This window comes from Alligator sinensis, unplaced genomic scaffold, assembly GCF_000455745.1.
Source record: "Alligator sinensis unplaced genomic scaffold, ASM45574v1 scaffold735_1, whole genome shotgun sequence".
In the NCBI taxonomy this organism is placed as follows: Eukaryota; Metazoa; Chordata; order Crocodylia; family Alligatoridae; genus Alligator; species Alligator sinensis.
The window spans coordinates 376,784-398,104 of record NW_005842639.1 but is presented as its reverse complement, the minus strand read 5'-3'; the positions used below and the strand labels follow the sequence as shown (position 1 = coordinate 398,104).

Here is a 21,321-nt window from a genome sequence, read left to right as displayed (position 1 = left end):
CAGCAGGCCCATGGGCCCTCCTCCCCGGCTGGGACCCTGCGCCGCCAGCCCCAGATACATGGGGATATTTTTGAAGCTGCCAGATCAGCAAAGGACTGGCTGTGCAGCCTGCCGTCCCAACCAGCCTGTTTACTCATTCCATTCCCTGCAGCTGTCCCTGAGCTGCTTAGTTATAAAGAGCCAGGATGAGCCTTTTCCTGGAAGCTGTTTACAGCAGAGGAAGGAGGCCGAGGGGGCAGGGGGCCAGCCTGGACATCTCCGCTCCCTACAAGGAGAGAGAAAGTGGCACTTGGACGCTGAGCCAGGTATTCAGTCCGAAGGTGAAGGTGGGAATGTGGGCCACACATGTCCACCTCTCAATCCGGACGAGGGGGAGGATGGGGAGAGATGACTTTACTGGACAGAGCCTAAGCTCCTTCAAGGGAAACAGATACCGTCAACAACCCCCATCCTCTGCCTGCAGATAAACACCGAGGCATTCAAAACAGATCCCTGGCCAGGCGGAGGAGATCTATACACCCCTTCCTATTGCAGCAACCGCCTATCAGTCTGTCTGTCCAGCCACTCCTCCATTGCATCTGTCTACCTTGTTTGTTCATCCTGGCATCTATCTATCTGTATGGCTGTCTATCACCTTATACATTTGCCTACTCCACTCCACCCGCGTACACACATGCATGTAGGTAGGCATCTAATACAGTAACAAAAAGGGTTAATCTCATCTTTCCTATGATCCTGATGCTCTTTGGAGAGAAGGCTGCAGTGACTGAGGAGCCAGGAAGGGGTTGTCGCCCCTATCCAGGCTGCTGGTGAGGCCTGTGCAGAAATAATGCCTGCAGCCCTGGTGTCCTTATTTGAAAAGCAGGTTGGAAAATTGGGGAGAGAGCAGAGATGAAAATGTTCTGGGCTGGAAAGAAGGGGGGGAGGGTGCAGCAGGGTCTGGTTGGCTGGTGATCAAAAAGGTAGGGTGAGAGAAGCCCAGGTTGTAATCACAAAGGGAAAATGTTATTTAACCCATCAGATAAAGGTAGGACAGGAGCCCACCAGAGACATACCCCAGGCTGGATGTCTTCAGATCCAGCCCCAGATGCTTAAGGCTTAAAACAAGAGGTTTAATCAGGGGTTGATTAGTCCCCAGATTCCAGAACAGGTACAGAGATTTGCATCACAACCAGTAAAGTCCTTTATATAGGAGGCTTAAATGGAGGCAAACTTTAATTCAGATACTTTACAGGCACTTAAGGAAGGACAATGGGCTTGTCTGTCTTGCAAGATCTGGGCTTTGCTGCCGGACAAAGCTCTCAAATCTGAATCAAAGCCATCACCTGTTTTTAACCCCAAGTTATCAGGATGCTGGCTGGTGGAAGGTGGGTGGAAAATTTCCCTCTGAAAATGCCCACTGCCATGATGGAGGTTTCCACAGCCGGGGTAGAGCTGGGGTAGGGGCTTTGCACCCTGGGGAGCTCTGCAGAGACTCCATCCTTGCAGATTGGCGCGGTTGGGAATCAGGATTACGGCCTCCAAGCATGGTGTGCATCAAACCCAGGAGGGGTATCAGCATCCATCCACCCCACTTTTAACCCACCAGGCTCCAGAAGAGGAGCCAGGAGCCCTTGATGCCCAGCCCCTCTCATCTTTGGCCTACTCAAGCCCTGGTGGCTCCGCAGAGAGCCCTGGGGCATGCTAATCCCTTGGCTGGAGGGACTTGGCTGCCTGCATTTATTCCTGGACAGTGGCTTCAGCTTGTTTTCCCTTTGTCCTTTGCAGCATCAGAACTGGGGCAAAGGTGATCCAGACAGCAAAGCAAAAGCAGCTGTTGCTTGCGGGCCCAAAGGAGAGCAGAACAACCCCGTGCCCTGGAGGGCTGCTCAGCACAGCCGAGGGGCAGTGAGGGCCCCTCCACCCCTCACTGGCTGGGATGTTGAATAAGTTGCCCTCCCAGCTCTTCCCATCCAAAGGACTGGCCAAATGCAAAAGCAATCAGGGCAGATCCAGCAAGCAGCAGACACAGCGGGTACAGGGCTGTGGAGAAGGGGGACGGGGGGAGACAGCCCCTCAAAGGGACAAGGTGGGGGATGTGGAGGGATCTGCTTATGCTGAACTGGGGGGAAAAATATACCCTCAATTTGGTGGACAGGCACTGATCTCTTGCCAGCTGGAGTGTCCCCTGTGCCTGGGAGCTCCTTCTTGGTGTCATTGTAAGGGCTGAGTTTGATGGTTCTCCCTTGAGAGCTGCTCCAAACTTGCCACGCCTGGTTCCCCTTTGCTCCATATTTTGCAGGGTCGTTCACCGCAAAGTTGGGAGCAAAGCGCTACTAGATCAGAACATTTGCAGCTCGCACCCTTGGCAAGAGACCTCTTTGCCTCAGCTACTGGGTGTCTGGCATTTGGGCACGTTTCCTTCCTTTTTGAACTCAGATTGATTCATTTGACCCAGTTTGCGAGTCTCAAGGTCATTTTTCTTTTTTTCAGGGCCATGGCAGTCGTTTTTGCTCTTGCTTCCAACCCCGTCTCACTGGAAACAGGCTAACCAGCCGGCTACTCCACAGACCACGCTGCACGGTGGTTTGAATAAGGGTCCTCATGGTAAGCAGTGCTAATCACTCCGGCAAGGGCGATGCCCTGCAAAGTTTAAGTCTCCAGCAAAGTTAGTCTGATAAACCACCTTGATGCAATGCAGTTGCTCCTCTGTCTTGTCATTTGGGCATGGCCTGAATCAGTATGATCTGTAAGGAACTGTTTAGGACCTATGAATAATTCTATAAAAATGGTTCTGGGAAACCTAATAGAAACAGAAACTAATTCAGGAATTTCTTTGCCATTTAAACGAAACAGAAAGATTTAATTGGGGGCAAGGGAAGGATAAGGTGTGGTGAAAAAAGCCAACCTGGCAGCTTTGTGCTAGGGAACAAAGACCAGAAAATAACTCTGACCAGACCCCAAGGTGAAAAGGATCCCTCTCTTTCAACCAACTTACAGATGAAAAGTGAATGGAGTTTGCTTAGAGGGTGAGAAATACTTAGCAGTGTTAAATCATTCTGGGTTTAATTATTTAAGAAGTTAGTGAAAAGGGCACAGGTCCTTTTGTGTGGCCCTAGTGTTGTTTTTAACACAAACACACACAGACATTTCTGTTTGATATCATCTCTTTTAACCTTCAGTGCTCATTTGCCAACTACCAGTGAATTTGCTGCGCTCTTCAATGTCCGTTTAATTTTAGTTTCATTTGGAACAAAAGAAAAGAAAAGAAAAAAAATAATAAGGCAAATGAAACCCGTATCTCGGGGAATGGTGAGGCCAGCTGCTAATCCAGCAGCACTTGCCAACTAGACAACCATGCAAGGTCATTCCCGGGGGGGTCTCCTCAAACAAGCCCCATCTGGTTTTAGCAAGCAGCAGCTCACGCTTCAGTCAAGAGTTGTACAGGGCTCAAAGCGGCATGCCGGACGGTAGTTAATATCAGAAGTTTTGCTGTTTCCTGCCCTGGACAAAGCCAATTTGGGTGAAGGGCAAGTGTGTTTTCTTTGTCCAGGATGTGTGCAGGGAGGGCTGACATTTTCTGTTTGCATGGCATGTATTTTGTCAAGAGCTCTGTCTCCTAGCAGGACCAGAGTATCTTTCCTATCACCGAACATCACCACAGAGGTATCCACGCAATGCGGTGATGCAAACAGAGGGGAGTACAACCAAGAGCAAACAAGATCCCAGCTGGCTTGGGGCTTTAGCTTAGACTCGGTGGCTTGACATCCTTTGATCACAAAGATATCCATTTGCTTTGCAAATGGAGAAACTGAGGCACACATTAGGGACAGGACTTGCCAAAGGTCCCTTGGTAAAGTGCTCAGGATACCTGCCTCCTTGTCTGACATTTTCCCTATGCTGCTGGGAGCTAAGAGGCATCCTCAAAAGAATTGATCATGATAGGGCTTGATTCAAAGCCTTTCAGTCGAGAAGGCAGAACGAGGCTCTGTGACTCTATATTAAACTCCACCTGGGTTAGGTGATGCTCTACAGTAAAGGGATTGGGGCCATGGAGGATGGTAAGAGTTTTTAAAAAGGAGGTCATCCCACTCAGCACCCTGGCAGGATCAAGCCTGTGGGGAATTGTAACAAGTCTAAAAATACCCAGATTATGATGGTAATGATTTGCTGTGCTCTAAGCCTCTCCAAGATCTCGGCAATCCCAGATTAGATTAATAGAGGTTTATGACACGCGAGGGAGGAAGGTCTGTTTTTATTAGCTCTGATTTACAGCTGGGTGGACTGAACACACTAGATTTATTTGTAGGGCCTCAAGGGACCATTTTTAGCACTGGAGCAGTAAGAAATCTAGTCTCTTCACTATGCTTTCACTGCCCGAGACCTGAAACGTTATAAGGAGACCAAAGTGTGTGTGTGTGTGTGTGTGTGTGTTTCTTTGGGGAGAGGGGGTTGTGTTTTGGGTTGGTTTTTTTTTGAGGGTGTGAATTGAGAAAGGCTTTGAAAAGCACAAAACCTTATTTCCTTTTGCTCCCCCTTCTATCTCCTCCGGTTGTCTTTTATACAATAGCATAGTATAAATGCTATACTGTAGCATAGTATTTTATAAGTAGCATAGTATAAATGTACTGCAGAACAGGAGGTTGTCGCTACCACAGTCCAAATAATAAATTGCAGCAACGTAAACCCCAATCAACACAGATTTTCAAAAGCAATGAGTGTTTGGGGGGGCTCTACTCTAGAGCCATATAGGGGCTGGATCACCTGCCCTTTGCAAATCCTCCCAGGGGTCTTACTTGAGCCCTGGAAATCACTGCCCCCTTTGAAAATCTGGTCCTAAGGGCCTGATTCTGACTCTGGTCAGCACCTGAAAATAGGCCTGTATTCACTATATGAATCAGGGCATCATAACCTGTGCAACACAAACAAGTCCGTATACGTGGGTGGGAGTGGTTTTATTTTTGCTAGGAAGGACAAACTGCCTGTAATATACTGCATTACTATATATCCTTGTTATGTCTTTAGTTTTCCCTTAACCCGAGTCATGCTCCGAAAGAAGGGATGTTTTGTGAAGTAGGAAGGGGAATCCCAGAGTCCTGCCTTTCCCATTTCTAAAAATCGGAGCGATTTCAGAATAATGACTCAACTGAGAGACACTAAAGGAAATGATGACTCTTGGGGATGAGCCCCAGCTGAACTGTTTCTAGCCACATGCCCAACAGAAAAGAAAAAGACCCCAATATTTTTTAAAGAAAATATTAGACCACAGCTAGACATCTAAAATATTAGACAAGGACATTCGACCCGTGCTGAGAACTTTGCCCCTTCAACCTTTAGCTGAATCTTTGGGTGTGTTTTGAAGAAAGAATGGGGGGAAAATGGCATAGAAAGCAAGGAGGTATAAATAGCAAGACCAAGTTTCAACCCAGCTATGACTCTCCACTCCCTTCTCTGCTCACCGATACTGTTATTACGGCTGATCTCATGCTCCCCAGTGGGAAGTAGCTCGCATTGGCTGGAAGATGATCAGCTACCGAGCGATTGGAGCAAAGCCGTTTTCATGTGAACAGCCACTTGCTGCCTGCGTGCTCTTCTGGGGAGGAAGGCGGGAGGGGGGGAGGCTGTGGCTGTTCTTTGTGAATCATATGCTTTTTCTTGCTTGTGGTTTGGGTCAGAGACATCAACTTCCAATGAGCCTGAGTGGGGAGGCAGAGGCGGGGGTCATCCATCCTAGAATCATAGAATAAGAGAAGTTGGGCTGAAAGGGACCTCCAGAGGTCATCCAGTCCAACCCCCCACCACCAGAAGCAGGATCATGCCTATCCAAACCATCTTCTAACTTCTTAGATAAAACTATGGTGTCAGACTTGATATAACCTCAAGACGTTACACTCAGGAAAAGCACAGAATCATAGAAAATGAGGGTTAGAAGGGACCTTAGTAGTCGCATCTAGTCCAACCCCCTGCTGAAAGCAGGACCAGCCCCAACTATCATCCCAGCCAAGTCTTTGTCTACCTGGGTCTTGAAAACCTCCAAGGATGGTGACTCCATCACCTCTCTGATGAACCTGTTCCATTGTTTTACTATCCTTCTTCCTAATATCTAACCTCAACTTCCCCTGCTGCAACTGGGGACCATTGCTCCTTGCTCTGTTAAAAAGCAGGGGACAATGGCAGCCAAAGTCTTGCTGCTATTAAGGCTCAAACCTGCTCCAGAGATCCTGCAGGGCTTTTGCAAGAGCATGCTTCAGCTCCATGAATGCATGTCCCTCTCCAGAGCTCCTCCTCATGGACAGTGAAGTATGCCCATCAGCCACGGGCCTGTCCAGGCTTGAGTCTCTCTGAAGCCAGGATCATATTCCTGGTAGCAAATTAAACATCCCCAGGCAATGCGGGAGGAAGGCCAGCAGGATGCTGTATGAGCCTCTTGGAAGATGCCTGAGGGTGAGATGACCCCACCCCAGGGATGGTGACCCCCCAGAAGCAATCTACAGGCCAACAGTAAGGCTAACGAGAATGGTTATTCAGAGCCGTCAGATGACTTTGGTTGCTTGTCCTTGCGCTGGGATGCCGGCATAGGGTAAGTCACAGGTGGTCAGTGCAGCCGGATGGCTTTTTTGGCCCTTAACTCTCAGTCAAACCTCAGTCATGCCTTATCTGGAGTCAAAAATGCTCCTGACACCCCTTCCCTTGGAAGGCGCCCAGCTCCCCTCTGCAATACCCTACCTCTCCCCTGGAAGAGTGGAAAATAAACTGATGGTCACAGTGATAAGCCCATACAATGAACTGGGTGTATTTCTACAGACACTTGACCAGGAAGGGGCTGGGATGTGGAGGGAGCCAGTTCTTTGTTTTAGATGATCTTAACCTCTTCCCTGCCTCTCTTCAGCTAGGATTCCCTTTCCTGGCCACCCCACCCAGGACCTGGGCCAACACCTCCTGTCCAGCAGTTGGCATTTGGAAGGGAAAGTCCAGAGGATTTAATTACAGGAGTTCTTAGAGGCTCCCGTCTGAACCTCTTTGCATCCAGTGCTGTACAACCTCATCGTAGGAGACCGTCCCCACCCCAAAGAGCTGTCAGAAGAAAGATCCCTGTCACCATTTGGGGAAACTGAGGCATGGAGTGCCTAAGGGATTTAAGCTTAGTGATGTCTGCACCACACTCCCTTAGGCTCTGGTAGACATCCCAGCCTAAGTGAGGTGCCCAAGGTCACACAGGAAGAGCTCACACCAACTGCTGCAGCTTCCTTAGCCTGACGAAGGGTTTTTGAACCCAAAAGCTTGCTCAATAACTATTCTCCAACCATTTGGGTTGGTCTAATAAAAGATATCAAATTCACCCAAGGAACCTTGTCTGCCAAGGTCACACAGGAAATCTGTGGCAGAGCCAAGAGCTAAGCCCAAGTCTCCTGAGCTCAGTGCCTCCGCCATTTCTCAGACCCTGCGAGTGCTACAGGAAAGAACCCAGCAACCAACAGGGTGAGACTAAAACCAAAACTCTGCTCATTAATCACGATGCCCCATGAGTTATTTCAGGCCACATTCACCACCCTTTACTAAGTCATTACTCAGCCTCTCCTCCAGCCCAGCTCCCACAGACCAGGTATTTTTAGTGGCTATTTCATCTCCCTGGTGGGGGGCCTCCCTCTGCTGCCCCTTCTCTGGAATCACCGCCCGCCTGCGGCCGGTGGGAGGATCGGACTCATTTTAAATCCTGCAAAAAATGGCTCTACCTTGGGTGCATGGGGAAGAATGGGGTCAAAATGTGGGATTTAGGGGGAAACAAAGAATCAGGAATCCACTGGCACAAGGTGGTGGCTCAAGGAGACGCTGCCCTGCCAGAGGACACTCCTTTGTCCATCCATCGCCCCCCTTACAGTGCTATTGCCCAACAGCACGTAACCTAGCTTTGTTCACATTACACCCTAGCAGACTCGATGTCGGACTCGATGATCTATTGAGGTCCCTTCCGACCCTAGCATCTATGAATCGGAGCACCTCATCTCCACCAGCATGGGACATGGGAGAGAAGTGGGGGGAACAGAGCTGTGTTCCCCCCTGGCTGGCTGAAATTTGCCCCTGAAACCTTTGCGGGAGTTTGAATCCAGATCCAGCTGCAGAGCCAGACACAGGCACGGGCAAACCAGCTGGCTGCCCGGGGCCCAGACAGAAAGGCGTCCCAAAAATGGTAATTTTTTCCCCTGATTATTATCATCATTATCTCTGGTGAAGTGGGGCCTGATACTAAAAGTTTGCCCTGGGCCGCCAGGTGTCCAGGTACGGTATTGCCCAACTGCCTTTATTCCTCCTTCTGGCCCTTGGCATTTCTAACCAGGAGCTCCCAAAGCATTTTTGTTAATTAAATGTCGTGACCCCTTTCCTGGAAAATGACCTAATTTTTATGGGGGAAACAGTGGAACTGAGGCAGAGACAGAAACAAGCCGCCGAGGTTGCACAGCAAGTTGGTAGGAGAATTGGGAACCTGAGAGCCCTGTGCTCCACCTGTCTGTCTGCAGCCTTCTTCCTCATTTGTCCCCCTCAACCCCACTCTGAGCCTCCTTTTTCAGCAAGCCATGCTCTTCGTGCCAGTTTGAATTGTTCAACGATAAGAATTTATCTCAGCTTTACTGCTCATGCTATTCCAGAAGTGCTGTGCTCGCTGGATGCTTTATCCTAACAGATTTCCAAGTATGGAAAGCCCCTCAGAGCCCTCCTGTTACTAGATCTCAAAAGCACTGTGCTGCATCTTTATTTCAGCGGGGTGAACGGCCAGCTTGAGTCAGTGGCAGTTCTGAAGAGGAAGGAAAAAAAAATCAAAAAAGCATTTTGGCTTTGATTTCAAGCTCTTGTTAACGGGGTGGGGGGGCTGACATGAAAAGCTGCTTTAAAACTTAAAGCGATTGAAACATTTGGGGGGGGGGTTAAATTCTTTTTCATTCTTTTAGACAAACTGTTTGGTGAAAGCGAGAACCAGAGAAGCCAGCTAGAGCTGCATTGTAATCTGTGTAAGAGCTAAAAAATGTTTGTTGGGGAAACTGAGGCAGAGAGAAGCAAATTCTCTCTCACCTTGACTGAGGAATGGGCACATCTGGGGCACATCAAAGTTTCCTGGGAGATACTGTGGGGTGCTGCCCATGCTTTTGAGTGTCAGAGGCAGGTCCGTTCACCAATGGTCTGGCAAGGGGGTGGGAAGGGGGCATCTTAGCAGCCAGTAGATGATGGTACCGACTCCTTGCACCCCTTTAGGAGAGGAGGGGCCCCCTTTAAGAGAGGAGGGCCCTTGCTTCCAAGCAAGACATCTCCAGAGATCTCTCCAGAGGCTGTAATAACCCCCTTTGCTGGTGACTCATGGCAGGAAGGGACTGCGTGTTCCTTGATATGTGCAAGCACAGATGAAGCATCAACAGCACAAGCCAGTGGGTGGACCAGCCTGCCAGGGCCATGCGGCCGGTGTGTGCGCACCCATGTGAAAGAGGCCTCTGGCCAATTAGCTGGCGCCTGATTTCCCCAGCCAGCCAATCAGCATCCTCAGACTCTGCGTGCACCAGTGAATGGAGCGTGCTGGTCTCAGCCCAGCTGCTGAGTGTGTGTGTGTGTGTGTGTGTGTGTGTGTGTGTGTGTGATACCAGGCAGCCCTGGGAAAGCAGCTCCAGATAACAGGGGAGCCAGGCCCCCAGGAATGGGCTTGGCTCTGACTGTCTCTGGGAGGAAATCAAGGTTGCTTTGACCCCCAGCAGAACTGCCTTCTTGGGTTAGAGCCCCTGGGCTTGGTCACATCAGAGCCTGCTGGGCAGACGTGGCTTCTAGTCCTTGCTCTGTCCTGGGTTTCTAAAGGGATTGGGATCTTTGAGGAGCTGGCTGGTTGTGCCTCCATTTCCCACCCCCAGACAGAAATAGCACTGCCCTGCTGTGCACTAACACTAGAGAAAAAGCCAGGATTACTGGGGTCAGAACCCAAGCGAGGTCCCAGTAATGAAGATACTGGGCTATGGGTTCAAGTCCTGCCTCTGGTCTTGGGCCAGCCCCTTCCCCTCTGTGACAGTGATACAATCCCTGGTCCATGTGATTTCAGCTCCCCCCAAATGTAAGGCAGCTAGGTAGAAGCAAACTTGTCTTGTTTTCGCCGCATTAGGAGGGGATGTGAGAGGTGCAAAACACCAGCATATGACTCTAGGACTGGGGGCAAGTGGTCAGGTGGACATGCAGGGAGAATGGAGGTAGAACATCTGGGGGGCAAAGATCACCGCTGATGGGAAAGTAGGGAGTCTCCCAAGTTTTTACAGCCTTTGGGGCTGATATGAAAGGAAGAGCAATCACAAAGTGATTATAAAACACTGTTGCCTGCCCTACCTGGGGGCAGGAGTGCATGACTCAAGAGTCCCTCTTCCAGTCTCTCCAGTATGAGTCACCAGCATTTGCTATAACACCTTTGGTTTCACCTTGAAGGTCTCTTTTCCTCTTTGTAAGCCACATCTACCCCTGCTTAGCTGAAAACAGCACTGCTCCTACCTGGAGTGAAAGGGGACTTAATTGGTGCCCCTTCTCATTTGTTTCCTAGAAAGCAAAGGCTGTCAAGTGGTCAATGTTAGCATGGCTGGGCTGGGCAAGAGGAAGGAGAAAAATGCAGGATATTTCACTAAAGATCTGTGTGCAACACAAATGCACAAAGAAGGAGGCCTGTGAGAAACCCTCCTCTGCTGTCTGATTGGAACAAGGGCTGTGTGCATGTGACCAGCCATGCACTGGCCTCGTGCTACTTGTTGACTTGCAAAGCCAGCCAGCTGCTGGATTAAGACAAAATGATGTAGAGGTTACTGGAAGCAGGGTGGGGATACACTGCAGCCCTGAAACCGCAGAAGAAAGCAAACGGGAAGGTTGAACCTGCATGAGCTAAGACAGGCAGGCTGCAAAACACACCTGTTAACGTCTCTTCTTAACCCTTTCTGCATAAAACCAAAGGGGGAAGCAACAGGGGTGAGAGAGAGCGGAGGATTTTAGTGAACCCGGAGGCCACGCTACGGCAGGGTAGATAACCTGTGCAACTCAGCGCTGCTGGGGGTGAATGCTCACCCCTAGCTCTTGTGGAGAGCTCTCCAGGGGTTGATCTAAGAGAGGTGGACAAAGGTGGTCGGCACCATTGTGCCCCTTATACAGATGGGAAGACAGAGGCAGAGGGAAGCCTTTGTCAAGTGCCTTTGTCAAGGTCAAAGCATGACAAAAATGTCAGTCAGGACTAAGAACCAGGTTTCCTGTGTCCCAGGACAGCGACTCATTGCCTTCCAAGGGTTAACCCATGAAATGCAGAGTTCCAGGCTACTAGTGAGGTCATTCGCTGAAATTCAGACCTGTAAGGGAGGGTGGCTCCCGTGTGAGATATTTCCCAAGGCCTGCTGATTTTACTCTTTTGGGTTATTATAGCAAAGGTAACTCATGCAACAGGGATCTATGGGACATGCAGCTGTAATGCCATGGCTCTGGGTGGCAATGAGGGCCAAACCTGAGACTTTTGGATCTTAAACCATAAGGCGCCGTGGCCTGCTCTAGACACCCCAGCTACGGTCACTAAAGCTGGAGCAGGTCCAGCCAGGGTGCGGACAGGAATGGGCTCCTGCAGGGCATAATGAAGAGCGACCTGTGGAGCTCCCTGCTGCCAGATGCTGGTTTGAGGAATTCCTTAGGGAGATGGCAGTCAGGGCAGCTAGGATCTGGAACCAACTTCCAAGGGAAGTGGTGCTGGCTCCTACCTTTAGGGGCTTTAAAAGGAGGCTGGATGATTACCTAGCCGGGGTCATATGAGCCCAGTATTCTCTCCTGCCCAGGGCAGGGGTTCAGACTTGATGATCTACTTAGGTCCCTTCTGACCCTACATCTATGAATGTAGAAAGCAAACAATACTCTGGCATGCATCAAGTGATGCATCTTGAGCAAAACTAAGGATGTCATCCTCCTGCTCTACTCGGCATTAGTGGGGCTGCAGCTGGAGTACTGCGGCCAGTTCTGGGCAGTCATCTGACCGCAGCAGTCTTTCCTGCCTAAGAGCAGGGAGGCTGGACCTGATAATCTTGTGAGGTCGAAACTAAGCCATGGCTCACACCAGTGTGCTGGACAAGGTGGTGATTGTAGAGGAGGAAGTGGGAAGTACCACATCATTCAGGTCTCTGCTGCTTTCATGCATTCTGCTACTGACTTGCTGGGTGTCCTAGGGCACATCACTCCCCCTTTTCTGTGCTTTTGTCTCCCACCTTTCCTCCCTTTTCTATTTAGCCTGTAGGCTGTTCAGGGCAGGAGCTCTACGTACATGCAATGGGCCTGATCCAGCTGAGTCCTATAGATAAGACTGGTGGAGACCAGAGGTGGAGTAGACTAGGGTTGGTCCCAGCTTCCCCGTATCTAACTCTGTAACTTCTCCCTGTGCTGAAAGACATCCCTGTGTTAATCCCTTGGGCTCCTTCACTGGCAATAATAAAGCTTATGGTTTATACCAGCAGTAATCCCCACTCTGTGCTGGGATAAAACGCATGGGTTATGCTGGCACAAAGGTGGGAGGTACATTGAGGGGAGGATTTTAATCAGCGGGACACTGACTCCCCAGACCCAGGAAGGAGACAACAGTTGTTAAAGGGAGTGCCTGCTCCAGAGTCAAGATAAACTCTCAGATTTGACCCAAGGCTTTAGCATACAAGGCATCTAGGAGTTCTTGACCTACAGGGAAACACGCACATCCAGTGCTGCCATCCCGTGATGTTAGCGTGAACCAAATCATACTGAATTTTTGTGCTTCAAGCCCCAGCTCCTGGAGTCAGAGGATGACATGAGACGCTCATCTTCCTTTGCCCTTGAGGTGGGGGGAGAGAGACGTGGAACGACGAATGTGATCCTAAGGGCTTAGATCCCCAAGACCAAAACCCACCAGACTTCGAGGTGGATTCCAGCAGGGGGGTTACGTCACCCTCAGTCAGGATGTAGGTGAAAGCAGGAGGCTTTGTCAGCAGGAACAGAATGAAGCGTGAATGCACACCGTGCTTCTAATCAACCGCAGCTCCCTGCACTTCTTGTCATCCCTGCATTACCCAGCACTTTATGAAGGAGGCTGGTGTCATAATTCCCATTTCGCAGATGGGAAAAGTGAGGCACAAAGAAAGGCAGCAACTTCACGGCAGAGCTGAATGAGGGCATGAAACCCTGTGATATTTCCTGTCCAAGCATTTCCCGAGACAGGATAAATGATTAATAATGCCCTTTTTCTTTCATGTAGGAAAGATGAAAGAGCTTGGGGATAAATGGATGAGACCTTTCCAATGAAAATGATTCTTTTCTAGGGGAGGTAACCCAGCAGCAGGGTAAAGGTGTGGTGTTCACAGGACTGAAACAGGATGGACCCATGATTCATCAACAACTAAGTAATTAATAAATTAAGGGCTTGTTAAGCCTAAAAACTTGCCAGTGGGAACAAATAATGGTAGGGATAGCACCGTGCATGCTTTGGGGTTTGAATGATTAAAGATCAGGCTAAGACCTGCTGTGGGAGGGGGTCAAGTACCACACCTTTGCTACTGTTCTGTTCTCACGCCTGTCTTGTTGAACTATGTGTGGTCACAGTCGGAGACGGGATGCTGGGTCAGACTCACCCTGAGACTGATCCAGCCTGTCAGCTCCTAACTCGAGGAGGTCTGATTCTGTTCCCAGCTCCACCATTTAATTACACACTGTGCCTCAGTTTACTTGCATATAAAATGAGGATTGTGGTGCTTTACCTCACAGGTGGTATGTAAGGAGAGAAAAGACTTGATGGAGGAAGACCAGGATGCCAACACGTTAAAATCCCTCTCATTGCTGGTGGGTGCGATCATCAGGAAATCTCCCGGGAAGGAGGCTGATGCTGGAAGAGCTGATCTAAGGTTGCTTTTGTAGCAGGAGGATTTACTGATGGTGTGCAAGATGAACTAAGAGCATGTGGAGGCTGCCCACCAGCATGGCAGGGTACGGTGATAACCAGAGTGGTAGGGGATTTAGGGCTTAACCTTGAGAGGAGTACACCCGGCCTGCAGGGTTTGTTAAAGTCTCTTCTTGACCCTTTCTGCATAAAACCAAAGGGGGAAGCAATAAGGGTGAGAGAGCGCGGAGGATTTTAGTGAACCCGGAGGCCGCACTACGGCAGGGTAGATAACCTGTGCAACTCAGCGCTGCTGGGGGTGAATGCTCACCCCTAGCTCTTGTGGAGAGCTCTCCAGGGGTTGATCTAAGAGAGGTGGACAAAGGTGGTCGGCACCATTGTCCCCCTTATACAGATGGGAAGACAGAGGCAGAGGGAAGCCTTTGTCAAGTGCCTTTGTCAAGGTCAAAGCATGACAAAAATGTCAGTCAGGACTAAGAACTAGGTTTCCTGTGTCCCAGGACAGCGACTCATTGCCTTCCAAGGGTTAACCCATGAAATGCAGAGTTCCAGGCTACTAGTGAGGTCATTCGCTGAAATTCAGACCTGTAAGGGAGGGTGGCTCCCGTGTGAGATATTTACCAAGGCTTCCTGCTGATTTTACTCTTTTGGGTTATTATAGCAAAGGTAACTCATGCAACAGGGATCTATGGGACATGCAGCTGTAATGCCATGGCTCTGGGTGGCAATGAGGGCCAAACCTGAGACTTTTGGATCTTAAACCATAAGGCGCCGTGGCCTGCTCTAGACACCCCAGCTACGGTCACTAAAGCTGGAGCAGGTCCAGCCAGGGTGCGGACAGGAATGGGCTCCTGCAGGGCATAATGAAGAGCGACCTGTGGAGCTCCCTGCTGCCAGATGCTGGTTTGAGGAATTCCTTGGGGAGATGGAGCAAAAGCCCAGAGCAGGTACCTACAAGCTGCGGCACCAAGAGGCAGGGCTCACAGGCTTCCTCCTCTCCCTTCTCAGCAGCAGTGAATCACTGCCTTGGCAGCTCTTCCCTTCTGCTTCCCTGGAAGAGCACTTGCACAATCCAGTGGCTCGGAGAGCTCCGTGGCATTAAGCTTGGCTCCCATGATGTCCTCATGGCCAAATTGAGAAGCTGCGGCCTCAACAACTTAATGGGCCGGTGGCTAGGAAACTGGCTCCGAGGTCTTGTCAATCTGTGTCTGGTCACAGTCGGAGACGGGATGCTGGGTCAGACTCACCCTGAGACTGATCCAGCCTGTCAGCTCCTAACTCGAGGAGGTCTGATTCTGTTCCCAGCTCCGCCGTTTAATTACATACTGTGCCTCAGTTTCCTTGCATATAAAATGAGGATTGTGGTGCTTTACCTCACAGGTGGCATATAAGGAGAGAAAAGACTTGGTGGAGGAAGACCAGGATGCTAACACGATAAAATCCTTCTCATTGCTGGTGGGTGAGATCATCGGGAACTCTCCCAGGAAGGAGGCTGATGCTGGAAAAGCTCATCTAAGTTTGCTTTTGTAGCAGAAGGATTTATTGATGGTGTGCAAGATGAACTGAGAGCATGGGGAGGCTGCCCACCAGCATGGCAGGGTATGGTGATAACCAGAGTGGTAAGGGATTTAGAGTTTAACCTTGAGAGGAGTACATGCAATCTGCAGGGTTTTGCTGGCAAAAGTTGCCATAGGTTTGTGTGTGTCCATACACATGGGCCTTCTAAGTCATCAAATCCATCCTCCTAAGCTCCCAGGTCCCCGTTTTTTTCCATGAGATCATTCACTCTGACCCCTCTCACAAACCATAGCCACAAAGCAACCTACCACATGCCACAGGTAAAGCGTGGGGGAGATAAGGCATGGCTAATGCCTTCACTTCACAGCACTGAAGGTCCCTAAGTTAGGTTGAAAATTTGAGGGTCCCTAAATTGGGTTGGAAAATTTATGGGAAACCATGATATGGATAATAATAATGACCGGTCCAAGCCAAGACCCTGAGTCTCCAGCCTGGGGGAGTCTGCAGATAGAAGAGAGGTCTGAGCTGTTTGCAAAAAGCTTCTGCCTCCTTTGTCATCCTTGCCAAAAGCCTGCAGCACCAGTGTTCAAAATCTAGATCCAAAATGTTGCACCCGGGACCTGCTTCTAATTCTGGGATGCTGGGACCTCTTGAAGCATTTGCAACCCCAAATAAGGGCAGATACAACTAGCTACCCTACTGCTTTCTACATCTGGGATCACTGATGGGCTGGTATAACCTTATTCATGCGATGTGAGAAAACACCTGTCATCTGGAGGCTGTTGTAATTCCTGTTAAGTTATTCAGGGCTTTGGTAATCACTCAGCAAAGCAATGAGGCTCTTACTTGCCTTGCCATTTTGTGGGTACTGAGACCAGCTTTTCATTCTCTCCCCCTCGTTGATGCTGAACATGGTGCTAGCAAAAGGTCATTTTTAGCTTAGTATTTAGGATTTATTATAACCCAGGACCCAACAATCATAGATCAAGAGCCCCTGGTGCCAGGTGCTGTACAGATGCACCACAAAAAGAGGGAGACGTGACAAAGGAACAGCCTAGTGACTTGGATTTGTCCGTAGCCCAGTGTGGCGCAGATCTCAGCCTCTCTACTAAGGCTGTTAAGGAGGAGGGGTGCCAACCAGTTCCAGCTGTGCCAAGGGGTTAAAGTGACACCTATTAGAACTGGTCTGGGACCCAACAAACTCATTTCACCAATGCCTTGCTCCTCTACCACCCCATCCATCAACAGGGCCATTTTCTGAGCCAGTCAAATTGGCAGGGCTAAACCAGCCTTTGATGTCAGCTCATTCATTAGGGCTGGGCAAAAAAAAAATCTACCAGAAAAGGTTTTGGGGGGGGGCTGAGAAAATGGAGTTGTCAACAAAATGGTGTGTGTGTGTGTGTGTGTGTGTGAGAAATAAATTCTGCTTTCTGTGGGGGTCATCCTTGGCAATCCAAATGCCTCCAAACCAAAGGATTTCAGCTGAAAAGAAAAAAAAGATTGAAGCGTTAGCTGCTTTCTGTTAGCATTTGAGTTATTCCAAGAGAAAAAAAATTCCTTGTGGAGAATTTAGATGAAAAAAATATTAGGGTTTTCTTTTGTTTCTTTTTGCTGGAATTTTCCATGATATTTTCAGAACCCCTTTGCACAACACCATTCCCCCCTAGCTCTCTACCGGGGCTTGCAGCCAGCTTTAAAAGCAAAAGAGGATCTGTGAGAAGCAAAGGTCAGGAGTTTCACCGAGTGTTAACTGCAAAGAAATGTTGAGTAGCCGAAATATTTATTTCTTCTTGGAAGTCAACGGGATCCTCCAGCTCTTGTCCCAACCCTTGGTTTGCCATCATTCCCTAAATTACAAGATGCAGGAGAGAGCACTCATTGGTCCCCAGGCAGGCCCAGGCACTCTCTGATTGGCCAGCAGCCTTTGTTCACATGAACGGCCACTCGGAAGACGCGTGATTCCTTGAGAGTCATTAACAAGCTTGCTCCCTGTCTTCCCTTTCCCTCCCTGTTGATCTGGGCACGCTTCCATCCCCAGCAATCTGTGGCTTGGTGATGAGTCTTGAAATGCTGCTGGCTGGTCGTGTTTACAGCAGGATACAGCCAAGGCATTCGGAGCCTGGAGAGGGTCCCCTTGCCATGTATAGAGTACCCCGAGATCATCTGCAGCTGTCAATCCAAAGGGGGTGTCAGAGGAGACATGCCCCTAGTCCTGCTACTTCAGCATCCTCTATTTTGTGCCAGTCCCCTGTTCATCCCAGTGGACTACAGAGACAGAGCATTCACTTATAATGAAAATAAGCAAGCAGAGTCATTCTCCCAAGGAAAAGGCAACTTTTTCCAGCAATATGTGTCTATACACATAGGCCTTCTTGGCCACCCCAAGCTCCCAGGTCCCCATTTTTCCCCTGAGATCATCCATTCTGATGCCTCTCACAAACTGCAGCAACCTATAAACCTGCACACGGCATTGTGACCTCTCTGCTCTTCCACCCATCTTTGCCAGGCAAACTTTCAGCCTGTCATTTGCTAGACACAGCTAACAAAGGAGAAACGCACTTCCTCAAAGCCATAAATGCATGGCCATAAATGCAGATAAGAGCTAGTCACATGAGAGGCATATGATGGCTGAAGGCACTATAGCAAACCCGGCACCAGTGAAGTCTCATGTTTATGGCTTTGCTCACCATTAAACCTTGGTTTTATGGTCCTTTCACTATTTACATCTCAGCCTGCCTCTCTGCAGGTTTTCCATGGATCTTGTCAACCCCGTGTCTGGACACCTCACACAATCGGTTTTTGTCTTCACAATTGCCTCCTACTCCCTATGTGACCTTGAACAGCATATCCTCAAGGGTATTTGAGCTCCTAACACCCACTGACTTCAGACAACAGCAATGCAAGTTCAACACCAAAGCAACCTGTGAGCATCTAGGCCAGAGTGTCTTGCTTGAAGCAACACAGGGAGTGAAAACACAGTTTTCCAGGGCTCAGGTTAAAAAACTAACCACCGATCCACCCTTTCTGTCTTCCAGCCGGGTCAGCTGATGGCTGTTACATGAAATAAGTCTTAATAGGTTCCAGCTCAGGTCCTGGCAGACAAGTATTCATATCACCCCACATCCTGGTGCAAGTATGCTCATAGATGATACCAACATGCCTCACTTCAGCATCTGCAGGTCCAGGAGTGAGGGAGCATGGAGAGCCAACACCCTGCTCCAAGGCAAGAGAGAAGTGTACTGGGGCAGCATGGAAGCTGTGCCTCTCATTATCCATGTTGCCAGTAACTTGTCTCTTAATGGAGGGTGAATCTACCATTGTTTAAAAATAAAGCAGGCCCCTATACACGCACATACTAAAGTGCCTCCATTTCCCAAGACGCATGGAGGGCCTTTGTGACAATGAATAGAGACTTCCTTTCTGGCTAACTCGCCTGTGGAAAACAGGCCATAGGGAAGCCACGTGCTATAATTTCTGCCCCGTTCCCATGTCCCAGAGTAAAATCCCTTCCCTGGAATTGAAACAAGCCTTGGTGGAAAGGAAGAGGAAAAGGGTGGGGGTGACAGGACAGGAAACTGCTGATGTTGAGCTACAGAAACAATGCGAGGCCATAAATCAGCCTGGGTCAAGACAGGAGTTCAGGGTTTTCCATACCTGGAGATTGAGCACGTAGTTTCAAGGGGAAAGAGGCTGTTTTTTTTCCAAGGAACTAAAAAAGGCAAGAGGAAAGAACCAGTATCAAGTGTCCAGGTAAGAGCGTGGTGTGCGCGCGCCTGCTTTGGTGGGGGGAATCCAAAAAGAGTTTGGATTCAAGCCTTTAGTGCAGACCCCTGACTGCTGGGAAGCCTCATCCTTGCTCCCTGCCTCAGTTCCCTGTTTGCCCTTTGTCTGCCTTGTGCAGGTAGATTGCAATCCCCTCGGGATAGAGACTGTCTGGCATGAGGTGTCTGTGCCACACCTAATGTTACAGGGCTCTAATCCGACCTGGAGCACCTATGCCAACTACTAGCTAGTCAGATGAGCAGCATAATAGACCAGGCAGCTAACTGGGAACAAGCACATAGATCAAGTCCTGTTTCTGCTGGTTTCCTGATGAAGTACTGATCCTGAGAAGGAGGGTTTTCCTGTACCCAAATGCCCCTGCTCTTCTGGGATCACGGGGTGTGTGCTTTTTGGCTCTCTGTGTTGCAGTCTTGTCAAGCACCTTGGATGAAGCTGGCATGCCACCCCAGTGTCTCCCAGCCCTGCCCTGGGAAAGGAACTGGGACGGCTTCTTCCCACAGCCTGGGACAGCATGTACTTTCTCCCAGGCATTTCCTCAGAAGCTTGAGTTTGAAGCGCCCTCTGCAGAAACCCTGAGATAAGCTGCACTTATCCTCCCTCCAAGCACTAATTGCAGCAGCCAGGCATGAGTCACACTCATCATCAGGCAGAGATGCTGCGGAGGGAACTTTGGTCACTTCTTTTCTGCTGAGCAGCAGTATAAAAATAATACACTAAGGGGTTGAGGAACTTCTTCAAACAGTAACAGGAGCAAAATATGCAGTGACAGCAGGGGGAATAATAGATGAGATGAGGTAGATTAGGTCAAATAGGTATGGAGACACAGTGAGCGTTCCTACATATGAATTTACACTGGCTTAAGTTTACTGCGCAGTAAGCAGAAATAAGCCGGCATCTACACCTGCAGGTCTTAAAGCGCATTAATACTGTGTGTGGACTGATTTGGGACTAACGTTAGTCACAAGTCAGTCCAGACACACAGTGTTACTGCGCAGTAAGGTGTTTACATGTGCGTTACTGCGCAATAACGCAAGTCGGCACAAGTCACCATATTTACTATGCAGTATGGGTGTGCACGTGTAGATGCGTGCCCATACTGTGAAGTAATTTTGGTGACTGCACAGTAAATGTGCATATATAGATGTGTCTATTCATAGGCAGGTAGGTAGGTAGCTAGATGTGTCTGTATGAGGATAGATAGCCATTTCTGATCCAGAAGGTTTCATGTAGAAAATGTCCCAACAAAATGCTTTCATAATTTCAGATCATTTCTTCTCAAAAGCTTTTCAAGTGAACGACCCCCTTCCTCTCCCCTTGCCACACACAATTTATAGAAAGTGATCCTTTAGTTTGGACAAAATAGCATCTTTATTGAAAATTTAAAAACTGTTTCAACACAAAGTTCCTGATGGCTTTCCTGAAACAAAAGTGGGATTCATACATCGGCATGGACATATGTCCCACTGTGACACAACAGCCACACCTGAAGAATCTTCCTGACAAAATTCAGTGTTTTTTTACCCATGCTTTATGTGCACGGATAAAATGTCCTTATTGGGCAGGGTTAGGGATGGGTGGGTATGTGGGGAGGATTTCCCAGCTGCTGCAAGTATATAGTTGGCTTTTTCTTTGTCACACAGACATTCTTTTTGCAATGTGCAGAGAGCCCCTAGCAATGGGGAAGCTGTCCTCACTGACACCTCAATGCATATCTGGTCATTATGAGAAGCAACGGTGGGTCTTAGCCCTGGAAGAGGGGACTCCTGTGCATTCCTGTCCACTTTTAACGCTGCCCCAGGCCGGGACCAGCCAGGTCTTCCTGATTCCCGCTGGCAAGTACCCACACTGTTGGTTCCTACCTTCCCTGGCATTTGGGTGCTATGAGAAAATGGAGATCCTAGAAGAAGGAACCCAGCCTACCGTGGTGTTGCCACCTGTCCTCCTGGAATGGCAGCTTCAGTGCCTAAAGCCCTGAGGCTGTTCATGGCATGGTGGGACCTGGTCTTCTCTCCAGCGGGTTTCCCTTGGGGTGTAGTGACATGGTTGTCCCTGCCAGGGGCTAAGGGCCATGATAAAAGAGTTAGTAGAAAGACTTTATTCTTCAGCTCCACGCCCCATAGGGAAGCCCCTGAACAAGCAGAGGGAGC

General features: G+C 49.3%; 1 protein-coding gene across 1 annotated transcript in view; it reads left to right on the top strand.

Moving 5' to 3' along the window:
• The first annotated feature begins 195 nt into the window (after positions 1-195).
• ANKRD34A (ankyrin repeat domain 34A) overlaps positions 196-21,321 on the top strand; it is a 55,424-nt gene continuing 34,298 nt past the window's right edge. The window contains exons 1-6 of the mRNA XM_014524610.2: positions 196-305; positions 2,473-2,586; positions 6,869-7,458; positions 7,912-8,167; positions 18,138-18,314; positions 18,427-19,141. Of these exons, the coding sequence (XP_014380096.2) occupies positions 18,992-19,141 (150 nt within the window). The 5' untranslated portion in view covers positions 196-305; positions 2,473-2,586; positions 6,869-7,458; ... (1 more) ...; positions 18,138-18,314; positions 18,427-18,991. The remainder of the gene's footprint in view (positions 306-2,472; positions 2,587-6,868; positions 7,459-7,911; positions 8,168-18,137; positions 18,315-18,426; positions 19,142-21,321) is intronic.